The sequence below is a fragment of the Caretta caretta genome, chromosome 12, assembly GCF_965140235.1.
Source record: "Caretta caretta isolate rCarCar2 chromosome 12, rCarCar1.hap1, whole genome shotgun sequence".
Lineage (NCBI taxonomy): Eukaryota > Metazoa > Chordata > Testudines > Cheloniidae > Caretta > Caretta caretta.
In genome coordinates, this window is record NC_134217.1 from 44,162,329 (window position 1) to 44,184,424 (window position 22,096).

The 22,096-nt window shown below is 45.0% G+C and overlaps 1 protein-coding gene across 5 annotated transcripts in view; it reads left to right on the forward strand.

The window, feature by feature from the left end:
* Positions 1 to 22,096, forward strand: part of ADAT1 (adenosine deaminase tRNA specific 1) — a 74,032-nt gene that overhangs the window by 24,124 nt on the left and 27,812 nt on the right. For 4 of the 5 annotated variants that reach the window (XM_048816380.2, XM_048816382.2, XM_075118529.1 and 1 more), the window contains 2 exons: positions 12,270 to 12,906; positions 14,852 to 14,997. The exons of the other annotated variant lie outside the window; for it this stretch is intronic. In XM_048816380.2, the coding sequence (XP_048672337.1) occupies positions 12,270 to 12,906; positions 14,852 to 14,997 (783 nt within the window). The remainder of the gene's footprint in view (positions 1 to 12,269; positions 12,907 to 14,851; positions 14,998 to 22,096) is intronic. 5 annotated transcript variants of the gene reach the window in all.

Sequence of the window (22,096 nt, forward strand, 5' to 3'; positions counted from 1 at the left end):
TTTCCTCTCATGTAAGTGCTTCAGGATTGATTCTTTGAGGACCTGCTCCATGATTTTTCCGGGGACTGAGGTGAGGCTGACTGGCCTGTAGTTCCCAGGATCCTCCTTCTTCCCTTTTTTAAAGATTGGCACTCCATTAGCCTTTTTCCAGTCATCTGGGACTTCCCCCGTTCGCCACGAGTTTTCAAAGATAATGGCCAATGGCTCTGCAATCACAGCCGCCAATTCCTTTAGCACTCTCGGATGCAACTCGTCCGGCCCCATGGACTTGTGCACGTCCAGCTTTTCTAAATAGTCCCTAACCACCTCTTTCTCCACAGAGGGCTGGCCATCTATTCCCCATGTTGTGATGCCCAGCGCAGCAGTCTGGGAGCTGACCTTATTAGTGAAGACAGAGGCAAAAAAAGCATTGAGTACATTAGCTTTTTCCACATCCTCTGTCACTAGGTTGCTTCCCTCATTCATTAAGGGGCCCACACTTTCCTTGGCTTTCTTCTTGTTGCCAACATACCTGAAGAAATCCTTCTTGTTACTCTTGACATCTCTCGCTAGCCGCATCTCCAGGTGCGATTTGGCCCTCCTGATTTCATTTCTACATGCCCGAGCAATATTTTTATACTCTTCCCTGGTCTTATGTCCAACCTTCCACTTCTTGTAAGCTTCTTTTTTATGTTTAAGATCCGCTAGGATTTCACCGTTAAGCCAAGCTGGTCGCCTGCCATATTTACTATTCTTTCGACACATCGGGATGGTTTGTCCCTGTAACCTCAACAGGGATTCCTTGAAATACAGCCAGCTCTCCTGGACTCCTTTCCCCTTCATGTTAGTCCCCCAGGGGATCCTACCCATCCGTTCCCTGAGGGAGTCGAAGTCTGCTTTCCTGAAGTCCAGGGTCCGTATCCTGATACTTACCTTTCTTCTCTGTGTCAGGATCCTGAACTCAACCAACTCATGGTCACTGCCTCCCAGATTCCCATCCACTTTTGCTTCCCCTACTAATTCTTCCCGGTTTGTGAGCAGCAGGTCAAGAAAAGCTCCCCCCCTAGTTGGCTCGTCTAGCACTTGCACCAGGAAATTGTCCCCTACGCTTTCCAAAAACTTCCTGGATTGTCTATGCACTGCTGTCTTGCTCTCCCAGCAGATATCAGGAAAATTAAAGTCACCCATGAGAATCAGGGCGTGCGATCTAGTAGCTTCTGCGAGCTGCCGGAAGAAAGCCTCATCCACCTCATCCCCCTGGTCCGGTGGTCTATAGCAGATTCCCACCACTACATCACTATTGTTGCTCACACTTCTAAACTTAATCCAGAGACAGTCAGGTTTTTCTGCAGTTTCGTACCGGAGCTCTGAGCAGTCGTACTGCTCCCTTACATACAGTGCTACTCCCCCACCTTTTCTGCCCTGCCTGTCCTTCCTGAACAGTTTATAACCATCCATGACAGTACTCCAGTCATGTGAGTTATCCCACCAAGTCTCTGTTATTCCAATCACGTCATAGTTCCTTGACATCACCAGGACCTCCAGTTCTCCCTGCTTGTTTCCAAGGCTTTGTGCATTCGTATATAAGCACTTGAGATAACCTGCTGATCGCCCCTCATTCTCAGTATGAGGCAGGAGCCCTCCCCTCACAGACATTCCTGCCTGTGCTTCCTCCCGGTATCCTGCTTTCCCACTTACCTCAGGGCTTTGGTCTCCTTCCCCCAGTGAACCTAGTTTAAAGCCCTCCTCACTAGGTTTGCCAGCCTGCTCGCAAAGATGCTCTTCCCTCTCTTCGTAAGGTGGAACCCGTCTCTGCCCAGCACTCCTCCTTCATGGAAGACCATCCCATGGTCAAAGAGTCACGGGTAGTGATCAATGGCTCCATGTCTAGTTGGCAGCCGGTATCAAGTGGAGTGCCCCAAGGGTCAGTCCTGGGGCCGGTTTTGTTCAATATCTTCATAAATGATCTGGAGGATGGTGTGGATTGCACTCTCAGCAAATTTGCGGATGATACTAAACTGGGAGGAGTGGTAGATACGCTGGAGGGGAGGGATAGGATACAGAAGGACCTAGACAAATTGGAGGATTGGGCCAAAAGAAATCTGATGAGGTTCAATAAGGATAAGTGCAGGGTCCTGCACTTAGGACGGAAGAACCCAATGCACAGCTACAGACTAGGGACCGAATGGCTAGGCAGCAGTTCTGCGGAAAAGGACCTAGGGGTGACAGTGGACGAGAAGCTGGATATGAGTCAGCAGTGTGCCCTTGTTGCCAAGAAGGCCAATGGCATTTTGGGATGTATAAGTAGGGGCATAGCGAGCAGATCGAGGGACGTGATCGTTCCCCTCTATTTGACATTGGTGAGGCCTCATCTGGAGTACTGTGTCCAGTTTTGGGCCCCACACTTCAAGAAGGATGTGGATAAATTGGAGAGAGTCCAGCGAAGGGCAACAAAAATGATTAGGGGTCTGGAACACATGAGTTATGAGGAGAGGCTGAGGGAGCTGGGATTGTTTAGCCTGCAGAAGAGAAGAATGAGGGGGGATTTGATAGCTGCTTTCAACTACCTGAAAGGGGGTTCCAAAGAGGATGGCTCTAGACTGTTCTCAGTGGTATCAGATGACAGAACGAGGAGTAATGGTCTCAAGCTGCAGTGGGGGAGGTTTAGATTGGATATTAGGAAAAACTTTTTCACTAAGAGGGTGGTGAAACACTGGAATGCGTTACCTAGGGAGGTGGTAGAATCTCCTTCCTTAGAGGTTTTTAAGGTCAGGCTTGACAAAGCCCTGGCTGGGATGATTTAACTGGGAATTGGTCCTGCTTCGAGCAGGGGGTTGGACTAGATGACCTTCTGGGGTCCCTTCCAACCCTTATATTCTATGATTCTATGATTCTATGAATCCAAAGCCTTCTCTCCGACACCACCTGCGTAGCCATTCGTTGACTTCCAGAACTGCTGCCGAGCCATTCGGTCCCTAGTCTGTAGCGGTGCATGGGATTCTTCCGTCCTAAGTGCAGGACTCTGCACTTGTCCTTGTTGAACCTCATCAGACTTCTTTTGCCCAGTTCTCTAATTTGTCTAGGGCCCTAGGATATCCTATGCCTACCCTCCAACGTATCTACCTCTCCTCCCAGTTTAGTGTCATCTGCAAACTTGCTGAGGGTGCAATCCACACCATTCTCCAGATCATTTATGAAGATATTAAACAAAACCGGCCCCAGGACCGACCCTTGGGGCACTCCACTTGATACCGGCTGCCAACTAGACATGGAGCCATTGATCACTACCCGTTGAGCCCGACAATCTAGCCAGCTTTCTATCCACCTTCTAGTCCATTCATCCAGCCCATACTTCTTTAACTTGCTGGCAAGAATACTATGGGAGACTGTGTCAAAAGCTTTGCTAAAGTCAAGAAACAATACGTCCACTGCTTTTCCTCATCCACAGAGCCAGTTATCTCATCATGGAAGGCAATTAGATTAGTCAGGCAGGACTTGCCCTTGGTGAATTCATGCTGACTGTTCCTGATCACTTTCCTCTCCTCTAAGTGCTTCAGAATTGATTCCTTGAGGACCTGCTCCATGATTTTTCCGGGGACTGAGGTGAGGCTGACTGGCCTGTAGTTCCCCAGATCCTCCTCCTTCCCTTTTTTAAAGATGGGCACTACATTAGCCTTTTTCCAGTTGTCCGGGAGTCCCCCCGATCACCGTGAGTTTTCAAAGATAATGGCCAATGGCTCTGCAATCACATCCGCCAACTCCTTTAGCACTCTCGGATGCAACGCATCCAGCCCCATGGACTTGTGCTCATCCAGCATTTCTAAATAGTCCCGAACCACTTCTTTCTCCACAGAGGGCTGGTCACCTCCTCCCCATGCTGTGCTGCCCAGTGCAGTAGTCTGGGAGCTGACCTTGTTTGTGAAGACAGAGGCAAAAAAAGCACTGAGTACATTAGCTTTTTCCACATCCTCTATCACTAGGTTGCCTCCCTCATTCAGTAAGGGGCCCACACTTTCCTTGACTTTCTTCTTGTTGCTAACATACCTGAAGAAACCCTTCTTGTTACTCTTAACATCTCTTGCTAGCTGCAACTCCAGGTGTGTTTTGGCCTTCCTGGTTTCACTCCTGCATCCCTGAGCAATATTTTTATACTCACCCCTGGTCATTTGTCCAATCTTCCACTTCTTGTAAGCTTCTTTTTTGTGTTTAAGATCAGCAAGGATTTCACCGTTAAGCCAAGCTGGTTGCCTGCCATATTTACTATTCTTTCTACACATCGGGATGGTTTGTCCCTGTAACCTCAATAAGGATTCTTTAAAATACAGCCAGCTCTCCTGGACTCCTTTCCCCCTCATGTTATTCTCCCAGGGGATCTTGCCCATCAGTTCCCTGAGGGAGTCGAAGTCTGCTTTTCTGAAGTCCAGGGTCCGTATTCTGCTGCTCTCCTTTCTTCCCTGTGTCAGGATCCTGAACTTGATCATCTCATGGTCACTGCCTCCCAGATTCCCATCCACTTTTGCTTCCCCTACTAATTCTTCCCAGTTTGTGAGCAGCAGGTCAAGAAGAGCTCTGCCCCTTGTTGGTTCCTCCAGCACTTGCACCAGGAAGTTGTCCCCTACAGTTTCCAAAAACTTCCTGGATTGTCTGTGCACCGCTGTATTGCTCTCCCAGCAGATATCAGGGTGATTGAAGTCTCCCAAGAGAACCAGGGCCTGTGGTCTAGTAACTTCTGCAAGTTGCCGGAAGAAAGTCTCGTCCACCTCATCCCCCTGGTCCGGTGGTCTATAGCAGACTCCCACCATGACATCACCCTTGTTGCTCACACTGCAGTTTCATACTTGAGCTCTGAGCAGTCATACTGCTCCCTTACATACAGTGCAACTCCCCCACCTTTTCTGCCCTGCCTGTCCTTCCTGAACAGTTTATATCCGTCCATGACAGTATTCCAGTCATGTGAGTTATCCCACCAAGTCTCTATTATTCCAATCACATCATAGTTCCTTGACTGTGCCAGGACTTCCAGTTCTCCCTGCTTGTTTCCCAGGCTTCTTGCATTTGTGTATAGGCACTTGAGATAACTCGCTGATCATCCCTCTTTCTCAGTATGAGGCAGGAGCCCTGCCCTCTCTCGCGCTCCTGCTCATGCTTCCTCCCGGTATCCCACTTCCCCACTTACCTCAGGGCTTTGGTCTCCTTCCCTCGGTGAACCTAGTTTAAAGCCCTCCTCCCTAGGTTAGCCAGCCTGCTTGCGAAGATGCTCTTCCCTCTCTTCGTTAGTCTTCTGACCCCAAAGAGCTGGCCCCATTACCAGGTCAATATTAGCTTGGATCTTATCCAAAATACCATGCTTCCAGCCAATCCTTTAGTATCGAAAACTAAAGGTTTATTAGAAAAGAACAAGAAGAGTTGCTGAATGGTCAGTCAGATACATATAGAAACTTCAAAGTCCATATACCAGTTTCTTAGCAGTGTTGGTGAGTTTGCTGGCTTGAAAGTCCCTCTGGAACATATCCACAGCTTGGATGGGTCATTCAGTCCTTTGTTCAGAGGTTCACTTTGTAGAAAAGTTGCTCCAGAGGTAAGAAGCAGGATTGAAGACAAAATGGAGATGATGCAGCTGCCCTTTATATTCCTTTTGACATCTGGCTTGTACTTCCTGTGTCCCAAACACAAGTTTCACAACACGTAGCATGGAAAAGCCTTAGGGCACGTCTACACTGGCAAAGTTACAGCGCCGCTCAGAGAGCGCTGCAGGGAAACTGCTGTTGTGTGTTCACACTGTCAGCTGCCTGCGCAATAGCGTGTTCACAGTTGCGGCACTTGCAGCAGTATTCGGAGTGGTGCACTCTGGACAGCTATCCCACAGAGCACCTCTTTCTCTTCAGCCGCTAAGACTCGTGGGAAGGCGGAAGGGGTCACGGGGAATCCTGGGTCCTGTTCCAATGACCTGTGATGTATTGCTTCACATCCCAGAAATCCCTGTGCTTCCATCCACATTTGGTGCCATCTTTCAACGGTTTGTGTACTGCGCACCCTGCCTCTTCAGGCTGCAGGAATGGATCCCGAACTGTTGACCAGGATGCTGCTTGCTCTGACTAACACATCACAAGTGGCATTGGAGTTATTCCTTAAACTACAAAGGCAAGAGAAGTGCGACATTGATCTTGCCACGCCTACTAGCTATGACATGAGAGTGCTTGTGGCATTCATGGAGGTGCTGACCATAGTGGAACGCTGCTTTTGGGCTCGGAAAACAAGCACTGAGTGGTGGGATCACATCGTCATGCATGTCTGGGATGATGAGCAGTGGCTGCAGAACTTCTGGATGAGGAAAGCCACATTCATGGGACTGTGTGATGAGTTTGCCCCAGTCCTGCGGCACAGGGACACAAGAATGAGGGCTGGCCTGTTGGAGAAGCGTGTGGTGATTGCACTGTGGAAGCTGGCTACTCCAGACTGCTACCGATCAGTCAGTAACCAGTTCAGAATGGGAAAGTTGACGTTGGACTCATGTTGACGGAAGTGTGCAGGGCTATTAATCGCATCCTGCTCCAAAAGACCGTGACTTTGGGCAATGTGCATGACATAGATGGCTTTGCACAAATGGGCTTCCCTAACTGTGGAGGGGCGATAGATGGCAAGCACATTCCAATTCTGGCACCAGACCACCTAGCCATGGAGTACATTAATCGGAAGGAGTATTTCTCAAGGGTTCTCCAGGCGCGTGTGGATCACCATGTGTGTTTCACAGAATCATGAATCATAGAATATCAGGGTTGGAAGGGACCCCAGAAGGTCATCTAGTCCAACCCCCTGCTCGAAGCAGGACCAATTCCCAGTTAAATCATCCCAGCCAGGGCTTTGTCAAGCCTGACCTTAAAAACCTCTAAGGAAGGAGATTCTACCACCTCCCTAGGTAACGCATTCCAGTGTTTCACCACCCTCTTAGTGAAAAAGTTTTTCCTAATATCCAATCTAAACCTCCCCCACTGCAACTTGAGACCATTACTCCTCGTTCTGTCATCTGCTACCATTGAGAACAGTCTAGAGCCATCCTCTTTGGAACCCCCTTTCAGGTAGTTGAAAGCAGCTATCAAATCCCCCCTCATTCTTCTCTTCTGCAGGCTAAACAATCCCAGCTCCCTCAGCCTCTCCTCATAAGTCATGTGTTCCAGACCCCTAATCATTTTTGTTGCCCTTCGCTGGACTCTCTCCAGTTTATCCACATCCTTCTTCTAGTGTGGAACCCAAAACTGGACACAGTACTCCAGATGAGGCCTCACCAATGTCGAATAGAGGGGAACGATCACGTCCCTCGATCTGCTCGCTATGCCCCTACTTATACATCCCAAAATGCCATTGGCCTTCTTGGCAACAAGGGCACACTGCTGACTCATATCCCGCTTCTCGTCCACTGTCACCCCTAGGTCCTTTTCCGCAGAACTGCTGCCTAGCCATTCGGTCCCTAGTCTGTAGCTGTGCATTGGGTTCTTCCGTCCTAAGTGCAGGACCCTGCACTTATCCTTATTGAACCTCATCAGATTTCTTTTGGCCCAATCCTCCAATTTGTCTAGGTCCTTCTGTATCCTATCCCTCCCCTCCAGCGTATCTACCACTCCTCCCAGTTTAGTATCATCTGCAAATTTGCTGAGAGTGCAATCCACACCATCCTCCAGATCATTTATGAAGATATTGAACAAAACCGGCCCCAGGACCGACCCTTGGGGCACTCCACTTGATACCGGCTGCCAACTAGACATGGAGCCATTGATCACTACCCGTTGAGCCCGACAATCTAGCCAGCTTTCTACCCACCTTATAGTGCATTCATCCAGCCCATACTTCCTTAACTTGCTGACAAGAATACTGTGGGAGACCGTGTCAAAAGCTTTGCTAAAGTCAAGAAACAATACATCCACTGCTTTCCCTTCATCCACAGAACCAGTAATCTCATCATAAAAGGCGATTAGATTAGTCAGGCATGACCTTCCCTTGGTGAATCCATGCTGGCTGTTCCTGATCACTTTCCTCTCATCTCAGACATTAACGCAGTCTGGAAAGGTGGCCTGTTCAAGAAGCTGCAAGCAGGAACTTTCTTCCCAGACCAGAAGATCATCATAGGGGAAGTCAAAATACCCACTGTGATCCTGGGAGACCCCGCTTATTCCTTAATGCCATGGCTTATGAAGCCATACATGGGGCAACTGTTTAACAGGCTGAGCAAGTGCAGAATGACTGTTGAGTGTGCTTTTGGCCATTTAAAAGCCCACTGGTGCTGCCTCTGTAGGAAGCTGGACCTGGCCGATAACAGTATTCCTATGCTTATAGCCGTATGCTGTATGCTCCATAATATTTGTGAAGGGAAGGGTGAAAGCTTCACTCAGGGCTGAACCGCAGAGGCTCAGCGCCTGGAGGTTGAGTTTGAACTGCCAGAGAACAGGGCTTTTAGAGGGACACAGCGCAGGGACATAAGGATCAGGGATGCCTTGAGGAAGCAATCTGAAGCTGAAAGCCACTATTTGTTGCTATGCTTGGGATTGTAGTGCTTGTAATGCTAGGAGGTGATCGGTGCACACGATGCAATAAGGGGGTTTAACATAATTGTATGTTGCTTTGCAGAGCTCGTTTTGCTTTCAGTTAATAGAATAAAAGATGTCTTTTAATAAAAGAACTGTGTAGGTTTTAAAGCAAACAACCAGAGGAGAGAGTCCAAATGAAAAAATATGTCAGCAGGGATGGGGAAGGGAAGGTCCCAGGAGGAGGAGGGGTCCCAGGATGGCTAAAGATTTGTGTATGTCCAGGGATCATATCCAGCCTTCTCCTTTGGAGTACAATGCAGTGGGTACTGTACTTCAGTAGGGCCAAACTGCAGAGGGATGGGTGTGGGTAGTGGGAGTCCACAGTGCTGGACTGTGAGGAGGGAGGAGTGGAATGCTGCCGGTAGAGACTGGAGCCAGCAGGTTGATAAGAGTGTGTTGGCAGTGTCTGTGGGGTGCATGGGAAAGAATTTTGTGACAGCGGCTGCAGGGGAGGGTGGGTGCATAGCTGCTCAGTTTGAAGAGCTAGTATTGCCTGGAGCATGTCTTCTTGGCACTCAATAACATTTAAGAGCCGCTCTGTGGCTTCTTTCTGGCATGCTGTGTTCTCCTTTCAGTCCCTCTTCTCACTGTCCCGCCACTCCTTCAATTCCTGTTTTTCGGCAGCAGAGTACATCATAACCTCTCACAGAAAGTCCTCCTTAGTTCTTCTTGGCCGCTTTCTAATTCTGCCCAGCCATTCTGCCGCCAATAACAGGGAAGCTGGGCTCCGAAGGTCATCTCTGTGAAGTTTAAATGCGACAGTTTAAAGAAGCAGTATTGTTTGCAACACACACAACACTGATTGAGTGCTTTAAAACACAGCCAGTACTCACACACCTATCACTAACTTGCTGACTCCAGGCAAGAACACATGAGCCACCCCAGTGGGAGCTGTGGGGGTGGCGCTTGGGGGAGGGGCAGCATGTGGAGCCCCCTGGCAGCCCTTACACATAGGAGCTGAAGGGGAGACATGCCGCTGCTTCTGGGAGCCACAGCACACGCAGAATGGGGCAAGCCCCCAACCCCGCTTTGCAGCGGGAGCTCGAGGGCCGGATTAAAACGTCTGAAGGGCTGGATGTGGCCCCCGGGCCGTAGTTTGCCCATCCTTGGCTAGGTGGTGCTGATGCCAATCTGTCTGGGGTGTCACCCAGAAACACAGCACAAGTTTGGAAATACAGATGTACCATACATATTTATAACACAATACAAAGGTATAACAAATATATAAATAAGATTATCATACTTGGCAAATCATAAAATTTTTACTGACACCTTACACGGCATATCTGGCACGATTCGTTGCAATTTTATAACATTGATGATAATATTATCAGTGTTTCCATATCCCGTTCAGTGTCACATTAGGCTCAACCCTGAACTTTGTATTTGGGATCAGTCATTTTAGCTAAGCTGTAGAAAGGTTCTATCGCTCCTCATGGGAGTTTTTCATTATTATTATTATTATTATTTTATTTTATTTCTTTTGTCCTTGTGTGGTTCCATTTCTTTGTAAATTAGATCAAGTCAGATTTCCACTGAGACTGCAACAATACTGTCATCAGTCTGCAATCTGTCAAGACTCTCCAATAACTCCTTCAGTTATTCTTGTAATTGAATGTTATTGTTTTGATCTGTCTCTGCTCTGTTCAGTGCAAATTGCAACATTCTCATGGTAGCTGGAAGCAAATGGAAACACACAATCTTCCTGAGAGTTCCAGCATGTATCATTGCAAAATTGGGGTGTGTCAGTCATAATTTTTTAATCAACTAATCATGCCATTGATGTAACTGCTTTCTCCATATGGTTTAAATAGTTGCTGAACACTAATGTGCCAGACGTATGAGATGATCAAAGCTGAGAAGTTTTCTAATCTTTTCCATTTTAGTTTCTTTTAAGGAAATGGCGAAGATCTCCTTGTCATTCTTTTCACTGCATTTTTGGGTGGTATTTTCAGCAACTTGGACACAGTGTTTTGCTAGGGGGTGGGATTCAGATATAAGATCATTAGCATTAATCAGGAATGCAATTTCCCCTATATAGATGTGTACGCACATCATATCATTTCTCATGCTTGATGAGTCACCTAGCATTAAGTATTTATCTTGATTCCTGTGGGAACTGATATTTAATTTTTCCTCTGTTTCTTCATTTACAACCTCTATTAGTGTACATGTGAGTTTAAATCTGTCTGGAGAAGACTATCTAGGGCACAATGCTTTATTTCTTTCTTTTTATGGCTTATTTTGTGCTACACTAAAGGTGATATTGTTAACATAAAAGAGAGTTGCAACTTTCTTACTGAGTTTAAATCTTGGTCTTTCCGTTGTTTCAGTTTAATAATTTCTGACTGAAGTTTACTATTTGAGTGCCAAACTAACAAAAACTGATGTTGAAGAGTTGATGGAAAGCCTAGAACCAGAGACCTCAAATTATCATCATGGCTATGTTTCGAGGATGGCAGTGGCATACTCATAACTGTTCTGCGCTTCTGCTTAATTAGACAGCTCTATTCAGTGGCACATTTGATCTTGAAATACATGGACAAAAATGGATTGTCTACGCTTCTGAGATGAGCACACATCTTTTCTTTTTCGATATTTAACCCTTGATATTAATATTTTATTTTAGAATTCATGTTTTCATTACTTCAGTCACTTGCTTCCTGTCACTTCAACTTCAAGCATACTGAATCAGATAAATGCTGATGTTAATCACTGATTGCTAATCACTTGTTTGCCGTATTGATTGGTAGCTTTCACATTTCTACACTTAGAATAAGAAATAACCACCTTGTGGACTGAATCTTGTGAAGACTTTAAAAAAAAAAATATACGATGAGCTACTTAGTTAAATATAATCATCTTATCAGCTGTCCTGCCCACCTTCCAGAAATTTCTATATTCTATCAAATAAACACCCAAACAGCTCACAATTCCATCTATTCCCCTCTTTTCAACATGATAGTTGATTCTAGCCATGTCCTTGCCACAAATGACTCTACCTGTTCCTCTTTCCTTTCCAGAGTTCTAGATTGCTCAGTAAGAAAGTTATATTTTCATCATTGGTGTCATAGGAAACTTTCTTTTTTCATTACTTCAGCTAACTTCTTAGAGTAGTTAATTTTAGGGTGAGATTTTCAAAAGCTTTGTCCCAATTCTTTCCAACCTTTGTGTTTTGTTTCTTGTAACGTTAATCTTCTTGTAAGGGGACAGTAATCCTCATTTTCTGGTTGGTCAACAGTGGAGTTTTGGGAATTGAAAATCTCCCATTGTGGAAGAGTACAAGAAGCACAGGGCAATAGTGAGCATCTGCAGTCTTTACTTCAGGTTAACAAAGTTTTTTGCATGTGAATTAATGGAACAATGAAAGTACCCACTGACTGAACACATATGGAACCTGAATTTAGTTCTTACCTTGTGAAACAGAGTTGGTTCCTTCAGGATAGGCGTGAGGTCCATTGCTGGAGGCATGTGAGGGCTACTTGAATTAAATGTAAACCACGTCTGAATTCTCGTTCAAGTCTAACTAAAGTACAGTACAGTGTTATTTGAAGAGCTTATTCTCCCTGGTACTTCAGGTACATTTTTTTTAGTTCAAATCTTTAAAAACGCATGGTGGTTGCCCTATCTATGAAGGGGTCTGCATTAAATGGCAAGGACAAACAGAAATCTCTTTCCAGGCCAGTGCTAATGTAACTTCCTTTCTTCTAGGTGGGGATGCCTCCATTATTCCAATGACCAAACCAGAGGACCAGCCTTGTGAGCTGGTTAGTAGAAAAGATCCAAGAAGGCATTCAGCTGAGTGCAGTGGCAACCATGATCCTGTGGGTCCAGAAAATAAAAGGAAAACAGAGGAAACTGCAAGTGATCATGTGATCAAGAGAATGAAAACTGTCATCAGTGATTCTACATGTGAGGTCACTGAAAGAATAGCTGATCAGTATGTTCCTGGCAATCAACAAAATGTACAAGACACAGATCCCAGCTGCTCTGAATTTATTACAGGTGGACAAAGACAGATCTTAACGTGTGCTAAGGAGACTGGACTAATAGGAGCCAAAGTGATGGATGTTTATAGAACTGGAGCAAAGTGTGTGCTGGGAGAGAGGGATGATGCTCGGAGACCTGGGGTAGAATATCATCATGTTGGGTTACTACGAGTGAAGCCAGGCCGTGGAGACAGGACCTGCTCCATGTCCTGCAGTGATAAACTAGCTCGCTGGAATGTACTGGGCTGTCAAGGAGCCCTCTTGATGCATTTCCTACAGCACCCGGTATATCTCTCAGCAGTTGTAGTGGGGAAATGCCCATATAGCCAAGAAGTCATGCGGAGAGCAGTTATTGAAAGGTACATGACCCATAGAAGACCAGGAAGAGCGTACCAAGACTGAGTCATGGAGAGCATGAGCATTAGAAAGTTTGCAGTGCTCAGTCAGACAATCAGAAGAGAGATCAAAGTGATAAAGCAGCCATGTGTGACTTAGAGGGAAGGTGATGCTCCTGGTGAATCAATAATAAGAATTTGGTGGTCTCCAGGAAACACTTCTCGGTTTTCTAACTCTTGCTGTTCTTAATCCTTTGATCTACTCCTAATCCCCCTATCATCATGCAGTCCTTCAAGAAAATAACCTCCTTTTCTCTTCGATCCCTGCTCTCCCTTCCCCCTCACTTCCTTTTCACATTATGGCAATCACAACAATCGTTCCTTTTCTTCTGATATTGCTCCCAGTACTCTCAAATCTGTCGCTTTGGCCCTTTCTTAAAAGGGACCTACTGAGATTGATATTGGGTTTGCACTTTTTTTTTATGAGGTACAGAGAAGGGCCTGCAAGAATTTTATCAAAATAAAGTTGTTTTTTTTTCCTACTTGCTTTTTACATTTGAAATTCAGGACTTGTCTACCCAGGAAGATTCCCTGGTGACTGTAGATCCAGTGACATTGTGTCACACATGACAGTGCTGCAGCTGAGAGGGGAAGATTTTTAGTTAGACTGTTTATAACTGTTTAAGATGTTTTTGTTAATACCTTTTAAAAATCTTAAGACCATTGAACATTTAGGGTTTTTGTTTGGTTCAAAACCTATCCAGCTTCCCTTCAGTTAAGCTATCAGAGCACATGATACATACTTGAGCCTCCACAGTGGCTCTCCAGCAAAACCAGGGAAGGCCAAATTTAGATATATCAATTTTCTTTTAAAATATAGAGGATAACAATATACTACTGCTATCAATTACTCCTTTAATTTAACTGGCAGAGGTCGGTGGATTTAAATGTCCTGATGATTGCCCATGCAGGGATCAGTATGATTCTATACGATAAAATTTCTGTTTCTTCAGTTTTCTTTTTACAAATTCTAGGAAATTTCATTTAAAAAAAAAAACATTAAAAGATCATTAAGCTCTCAAAAGTTCGGAAATGCGAAAATTAAGGTTGGCCATGCTACCTTAATTTTGCCTTTTTGTGCAGCGGCATTCTGATACGGTCTTAGATGATCACATTTTATGTGGGAGCCTCTACATTTATTTATTGACAAAATCTGCAGAATTTTAAAATATTGTGTGCCGAATTTTTTAATTTTTTTTTTGGCATGGAATTCCCTCAGGAATAATATAGTGTACTACAGTTTTTGCTTACAATCTTAGATACATAGTATGTGTATCTTCTGGTACTGTGTTCCAGTCTGTGTATGCCAGACAGTCCAGGAAAATAATTTTAGTTACAAAATGCACAATGAATGAGTCATGGATTCTGGTGGAGACCTTTCCTCACTCGCTCTGTACCTTACAACATAAGAGATGTTTAAAATAAGGAATATGATTTGTCCTTTTCTTAATTTAATTACATTACTCCTGGTTTTATTCTGGGGATATGTGATACAGCTCCTAACTAGGAAGTTGTTTGTATTAGGTTGTGGAATAGTCTGTCAACGTAAGTGGTGGATGCCAAGTCTCCAAGGATAGCTAACTGTTGCAAATTGTGCATATTTAAACTTTTTAATTCTTGCTTATTTGATTTACCTTAAGTTGTCTACATTAGGTGTTTGCACCAGTATAATTAGATCTCTCTTCAAATGAAATTGGTATAGATAAGGCTTTACTAAGCTATTTGGTTTTTCAATGTCATGAGGCACAGAGTTCCACAGATCAAACAAAAGTTGCTTGGTAAAGTATTTCCTTGTATCTGTGCTGACTTCGTAGCATTTCAGTTTCATGAAGTGGAGGTTGCAGGGTTGTACCTGGGAGTCTGTTGAAGGAGACTTTCAGTGACTTGCATTTCTCTATATCTACTGTAGGTGTCAGCACATCTCATTTTTACCAGATGGTTTCCATGTTCAGGAGGTGAAAATGTTGCAGTCAAATCTTCAGTTTAAACATAGCCGCCATGCAATTCAGACAGCTCACACTAATGGCAAAGCAAAGCTTGTTCCTTGTGGAGCAGGTGAGTGACTTGGACCAATTCCTTAAATACCTACAAAGACCAAAGAGTAAATGGCATGACTTTGGTACATTTTTCCTGTAGCATTATCTCTTTAGGGTTTTATGTAGCAAGAGACCGCTTTTATGCCAAGACTTCATCATCATTAGTAATTATGATTAATATTAAATTATTAATACAGCTCCTGAAGTGTGCTGAAGACACTTCACAGAATGTGTAAAAGACTTGGTCAATGCCCTGAGGAATTTACAATGTGAATATAGACAATGGATAATAAGTGAAGGCAGATAGGAAGGTAATGAAAGCACAAGGGTTACATCAATAAGACTATGTCCTTGTTTCAGTTAGTTATGCATTCTCATTGGTGTAGGAATGCAGGAGTTGCCATACTGGATCAGACCCACACCAGCTAGAGATTCCTATATATAGTGAGAGAATACAAAATAGTATGATGTAAAAGTTTAATTGGTATGAGTCTGGGATGTATGCCTTATTTATCAGTGGCAGTGAGTGAGTTAAGCAGGTCATTGCATGGTTTCACAGTTTATTCTCATGGCTTTGCAAAGTATTACATGGATGTCACCACCACATGTGTAATATGCAGTTTCTCTGCATCTATGGCATACACAGGTATCATATGCTACTGTGTACTTCTCTGGCTTAGCTGAAAACTGACTTGGAATGTTTAATGGAGATGTGCCTAGGAATACTGACACATGAATGGAAAACTGGTGGAAGGATTGTACACAAAATAATAGTCATGTCACAGGTTGGATGGGTGCTTAAATTAAGCAGGTCCAGGTGCTCCCAGTGTGGCCAGTTCATAGATATTAAGGTCAGAAGGGACCATTATGATCATCTAGTCTGACCTCCTGTACAACGCAGGCCACAGAATCTCACCCACCCACTCCTGCAATAAACCTCTCACCTATGTCTGAGCTATTGAAGTCCTCAAACCATGGTTTAAAGACTCCGAGGAGCAGAGAATCCTCCAACAAGTGACCCGAGCCCCATGCTACAGAGGAAGGCGAAAAACCTCCAGGGCCTCTTCCAATCTGCCCTGGAGGAAAATTCCTTCCCGACCCCAAATATGGTGATCAGCTGAACCCTGAGCATATGGGCAAGATTCACCAGCCAGATACCCAGGAAAGAATTCTCTGTAGTAACTCAGGTCCCACCCCATCTAACATCCCATCACAGGCCATTGGGCCTATTTACCATGAATATTTAAAGATCAATTAATTGCCAAAATCATGTTATCCCATCATACCATCTCCTCCATAAATTTACCGAGTTTAATCTTGAAGCCAGATAGGTCTTTTGCCCCCACTGCTTCCCTTGGAAGGCTATTTCAAAACTTCACTCTGATGGTTAGAAACCTTCATCTAATTTCAAGTCTAAGCTTCCTGATGACCAGTTTATATCCATTTGTTCTTGTGTCCACATTGGTACTGAGCTTAAATAATTCCTCTCCCTCTCCAGTATTTATTCCTCTGATATATTTATAGAGAGCAATCGTATCTCCCCTCAACCTTCTTTTGGTTAGGCTAAACAAGCCAAGCTCCTTGAGTCTCTTTTCATGACAGGTTTTCCATTCCTTGGATCATCCTAGTAGCCCTTCTCTGTACCTGTTCCAGTTTGAATTCATCCTTCTTAAACATGGGAGACCAGAACTGCACACAGTATTCCAGATGGGGTCTCATCAGTACCTTGTATAATGGTACTAAAACCTCCTTATCTCTACTGGAAATACCTCGCCTGATGCATCCCAAGACCGCATTAGCTTTTTTCACAGCCATGTCATATTGGCAGCTCATAGTCATCCTGTGATCAACCAATACTCCACGGTCCTTCTCCTCCTCCGTTACGTCTAATTGATGTGTCCCCAGCTTATAATTAAAATGCTTGTTATTAATCCCTAAATGCATAACCTTACACTTCTCACTATTAAATTTCATCCTATTACTGTTACTCCAGTTTACAAGTCATCCAGATCTTCCTGTATGATATCCCGGTCTCTCTCTGAATCGGCAATACCTCCCAGCTTTGTATCATCCGCAGACTTTATTAGCACACTCCTACTTTTTGTGCCAAGGTCAGTAATAAAAAGATTAAATAAGATTGGTCCCAAAACTGATCCCTGAGGAACTCCACTGGTAACCTCCCTCCAGCCTGACAGTTCACCTTTCAGTATGACCCGTTGTAGTCTCCCTGTTAACCAATTCCTTATCCACCTTTCAATTTTCATATTGATCCCCATCTTTTCCAATTTAACTAATAATTCCCCATGTGGCACGGTATCAAACGCCTTACTGAAATCTAGGTAAATTAGATCCACTGCGTTTCCTTTGTCTAAAAAATCTGTTACTTTTTCAAAGAAGGAGATCAGGTTGGTTTGGCACGATCTACCTTTTGTAAAACCATGTTGTATTTTGTTCCATTTACCATTGACCTCAATGTCCTTAATTACTTTCTCCTTCAAAATTTTTTCCAAGACCTTGCATACTACAGATGTCAAACTAACAGGCCTGTAGTTATCCGGATCACTTTTTTTTCCTTTCTTAAAAATAGGAACTATGTTAGCAATTCTCCAATTGTACGGTACAATTCCTGAGTTTATGGATTCATTAAAAATACTTGCTAATGGGCTTGCAATTTCATGTGTCAATTCCTTTAATATTCTTGGATGAAGATTATCTGGGCCCCCCGATTTAGTCCCATTAAGCTATTCGAGTTTCGCTTCTACCTCAGATATTGTAATATCTACCTCCATATCCTCATTCCCATTTGTCATGCTACCATTATCCCTAAGATCCTCATTAGCCTTATTAAAGACCTGAGGCAAAGTATTTGTTTAGCTATTGGGCCATGCCTAGATTATACTTAACCTCCACTCCATCCTCAGTGTTTAGCAGTCCCACTTCTTCCTTCTTTGCTTTCTTCTTATTTATATGGCTATCGAACCTTTTACTATTGGTTTTAATTCCCTTTGCAAAGTCCAACTCTACTTGACTTTTAGCCTGTCTCACTTTATCCCTACATGTTCTGACCTCAATAAGGTAGCTTTCCTTGCTGATCCCTCCCATCTTCCACTCCCTGTATGCTTTCTGCTTTTTCTTAATCTCCTCTCTGAGATGCTTGCTCATCCAGCTTGGTCTACAACTCCTACCTATGAATTTTTTCCCCTTTCTTGGGATGCAGGCTTCCGATAGCTTCTGCAGCTTTGACTTAAAGTAATCCCAAGCCTCCTCTGCCTTTAGATCCATAAATTCTTCAGTCCAATCCACTTCCCGAATTAATTTCCTTAATTTTTGAAAGTCAGTCCTTTTGAAATCAAAAACCCTAGTCACAGATTTATTTTTGTTTATCCTTCCATTCAGTTTGAACTGAATTAGCTCATGATCACTTGAACCAAGATTGTCCCCTACAACCATTTCTTCTATGAAATCCTCACTACTCACCAAAACCAAATCTAAAATGGCATCCCCTCTAGTTGGTTCAGCAACTGCTTGATGAAGGAATCCATCAGCTATCACATCTAGGAAAAACTGAGCCCTATTATTATTACTAGCACTCATCCTTCAGTCTATATCTGGGAAGTTAGTCTCCCATGATCACGCAGTTTCCATTATTATTTACTTCATTAAAAACATTAAAGAGGGCTCTATCCATATCCAAATTAGATCCCGGCGGTCTATAGCACACCCCAAGCACTATCACAGGGGAGGCTCTAGTAGTTTTCTTCCCCAGTGTGATTTTTGCCCAGACGGACTCTGTCTTATCCATCCCATCGCTTCTTATTTCTTTACATTCTACCTCATCATTGATATACAATGCTTCTCCACCACCTTTATCTTTATTTCTGTCTTTCCTAAACAGCACATACCCTTCAATACCTGTAGTCCAGTCATGACGACTATTCCACCATGTTTCTGTTATCCCTAGAATATCTGGTTTCACTTCCTGCACCAGTAGCTCTAGTTCCTCCATTTTGTTACCTAGGCTCCTCGCATTGGTGTACAAACATCTTAATTTTTGCTGTTTGGCCTCACTCACATTCTGTACCCGATTAGGCATGGTCATTCTACAACCAGTATGACCTATTAGACTGGTATCCACACTGCCATTCCTCCTTATGTTCATTCTCCTACCCACGATTGTATCCTTTCTTACTTTGTTTTCTTCCCTCTCAATGCTAAAATCCGGCGTGGAGATTACCTGGACATCTCCCAACCATCTCCCCCAAATTCCTAGTTTAAAGCTCTCTTAATCAGTTGTGCCAGCCTCCATCCTAGAAGTCTATTTCCTTCCCTACTCAGATGAAGTCCATCCCGAGAGAACTGTCCTCTGTCCATGAATGCCTCCCAGTGGCCATACATCCGCAAAGCCCTCCTTATAGCACCACTGCCTAAGCCATCTGTTGATAGTCATAATCTTGTCACACCTTTGTTGCCCTTCTCTAGGAACAGGCAGAATCCCACTGTTGCCGGCACCCAGTGCCGAGAGGCTGAACAACAGCTTGAGTGGTTCGTTACCCGGTGTGCTACACCCAATAATCACAACGGGGTGGAGAAGCAGAAAAGTTTATTTGCAGCTGCAAAAAGGTACAGGGAGAATAAAATCTCAAATCCTGCACACAGAGCAGGAAGTTACACAGGCTTTTATACATCCTTTTTCCCAGCATACTTATCCAATAGCAAGCTGCCCCAAGTATCCATATAGCCAGCCAATCCAGTTCCCAGCTAGTTCCCTGATTCTCTGTATCATTTGTTAAACTATACATAAAGCTGCTTTATTCAGCATTGTTCTTCCCTATCTCCCTTGTTTGGCCTTGCTTAGTTTCAGGCAGTCTGACTCTGCAACATACTGTTGCAGATTCTCAGCATAACTGCTGTGTGTGCCTCCAGACGGGGGGGCCAAGGACACTTGGGCCTAGTACGCAGAGCTGCTGCGAGTGCCTCCAGGCAGGAGGAGGGGGGCCAAGGACACCGGGGCCTAGTGCGAGGGGGCTTCATCGACACTCGTGGTCTTCCATCCCCTCGAGTTACCTAGTGGCCATGCCCCAGTGTTCCCAACAACTCCCCCCTTTGAGAACACTCAACAGCCTTGGCTCTGAGTTTTCTCACTTGGGCTTGCTACATTGGAGATATTAACTGGACAGCAAGTTACATTTCCAAACCCCTTTTTTGTGGTAAGATTATTTGTAAGAGTTTCCCTAAAAGGGGAGGAACCATTACACCCACACTGCTGGCCTCCCCTGTTGGTTTTTATCCAATACCCATCAGCCCACTGTGTAATAACACAGGAGCTCTTTCCCACAGGATGCCCATAGGGATCAGATTGGTTTCGGGTAAAACATAACACTCCCTCAGTGAGTACTGCAACTGAATACTCCTGGTCCTGATAGGTGGCCTGCTGTAAAGAGGTCTTGTTCCAGAACGGTGAGTTCGTTCTTTCCTGCTCTTTGGTGGTGGCTAATTCTGCTAGGGTCAAGGGCAGCATGTCAAGGGGCATTCCCGTTTTGGGGGATAGTGGAGTTGGAGCACATACCCAGCAATCAGTCTGGTTTGTTAAATTAGCAACATGGTGCGCAAGCAAAACAAAGGAGTTATGCTCCCGATATGCACAGTTTGGAAATACCAATACAGAGAATAACAATGTTACCCAATTAATTATTACCAGAGTCTTCCCAACCCAGGGTCTCCAATACCTGGGTGGGCCCATTTTAGCATTAAGGTGCCCGCTATTTGTGTCTTTTAAACAGTAGCTTTAGCCCGAGATCGTCACTAGATGAGGAGTCAGCAGGTTGGACGGTCCACTGTTCTGCTGACGAGGGGGCTGTTACTGCCTTCAGACGAGAGTGATGGATCCAGTTCTTGTGGCCCTCGATCTTTGCTGCTGTATGGGAGGTCAGCAGGACGGTATAGGGTCCTTTCCACTTTTCCTGGAGAGGCTCATCTTTCCAGGTGCGAACAAGCACAGAGTCACCGGGCTGTAAGGAGTGAACGGGAGAGTCCAAGGGGAGAGGCTGGGAATCCTTGGTATACCTGTGAAGAAACAAGAGAACAGCAGACAGGGAACACAAATACTGTGACAAAAAACCATTACCCAACTTCCATTTTTTTGACAGAACCGGGGTGCCATTCATAGGCCATGCCCTTCCAAACATAATTTCAAAGGGACTACGCCCTAATCTACCCTTTGGGAGAACGCGGATATGGAGTAGGACGAGGGGCAAAGCATCAGGCCATCGCAGTGAGGCTTCTTGGCACACTTTTGAGAGATGCCATTTAAGGGTCTGATTGGTACGCTCCACTACACCACTGGCTTGCGGTCTCCAGGGCGTATGGAGTTTCCAGGGCATCTGTAAGGCATGTGAGATGCTTTGAATGATTTTTGATGTGAAGTGTGTCCCATTGTCAGATTCCATCCACAGGGGGAGTCCAAAGCGAGGAACGATCTCCTTAACAAACTTGAGGGCCACTGTCCTGGCAGTGCAGTTACGGCATGGGAAGGCTTCTGGCCATCCGCTGAACCGATCCACTATAACAAGGAGATATTTGAACCCTTGGGTCCGGGGAAACTCAGTAAAGTCTATTTGCCACACCCGTCTGGGGCCCGGAGTGGGTTCTAGGGCAGCTGGTGGCACAGGATGTCCCGGTCGGGGGTTATTCTTTTGGCAGACTAAGCAGTCCGCTTGTACCTGGGCAGCCAGGGGTCGGAGTCCGGAAGTGATAAAGTATTTTCCCATTAGCTGGATAAGTGTTTCCCTGCCAGCATGAGTGGTTTGATGTAGTTTCTGCAGCACTGGCCGGATTAGGCCCTTTGGTAAGAGGACCTTCCCTTCTGGGGAATGGAGCCATCCCTCCTTTTCCCGGAGACAGAGTTTGTCAGTTAGCTGTCTCTCCTCCCCAGAGTACTGAGGGGTTGGAAGCTCCCCTACTGATGGGATAAGGGCATGTATATGGGCGTTCTCAGCCTGAGGGGATGGCAGGGTGGCAGCATGCTTAGCCTCTCTATCTGCCCGGACGTTACCCGGACATCTTGATCCTCCCTTTGATGGGCTTTACAGTGTACCACCGCCACTTCCGAGGGGAGTTGT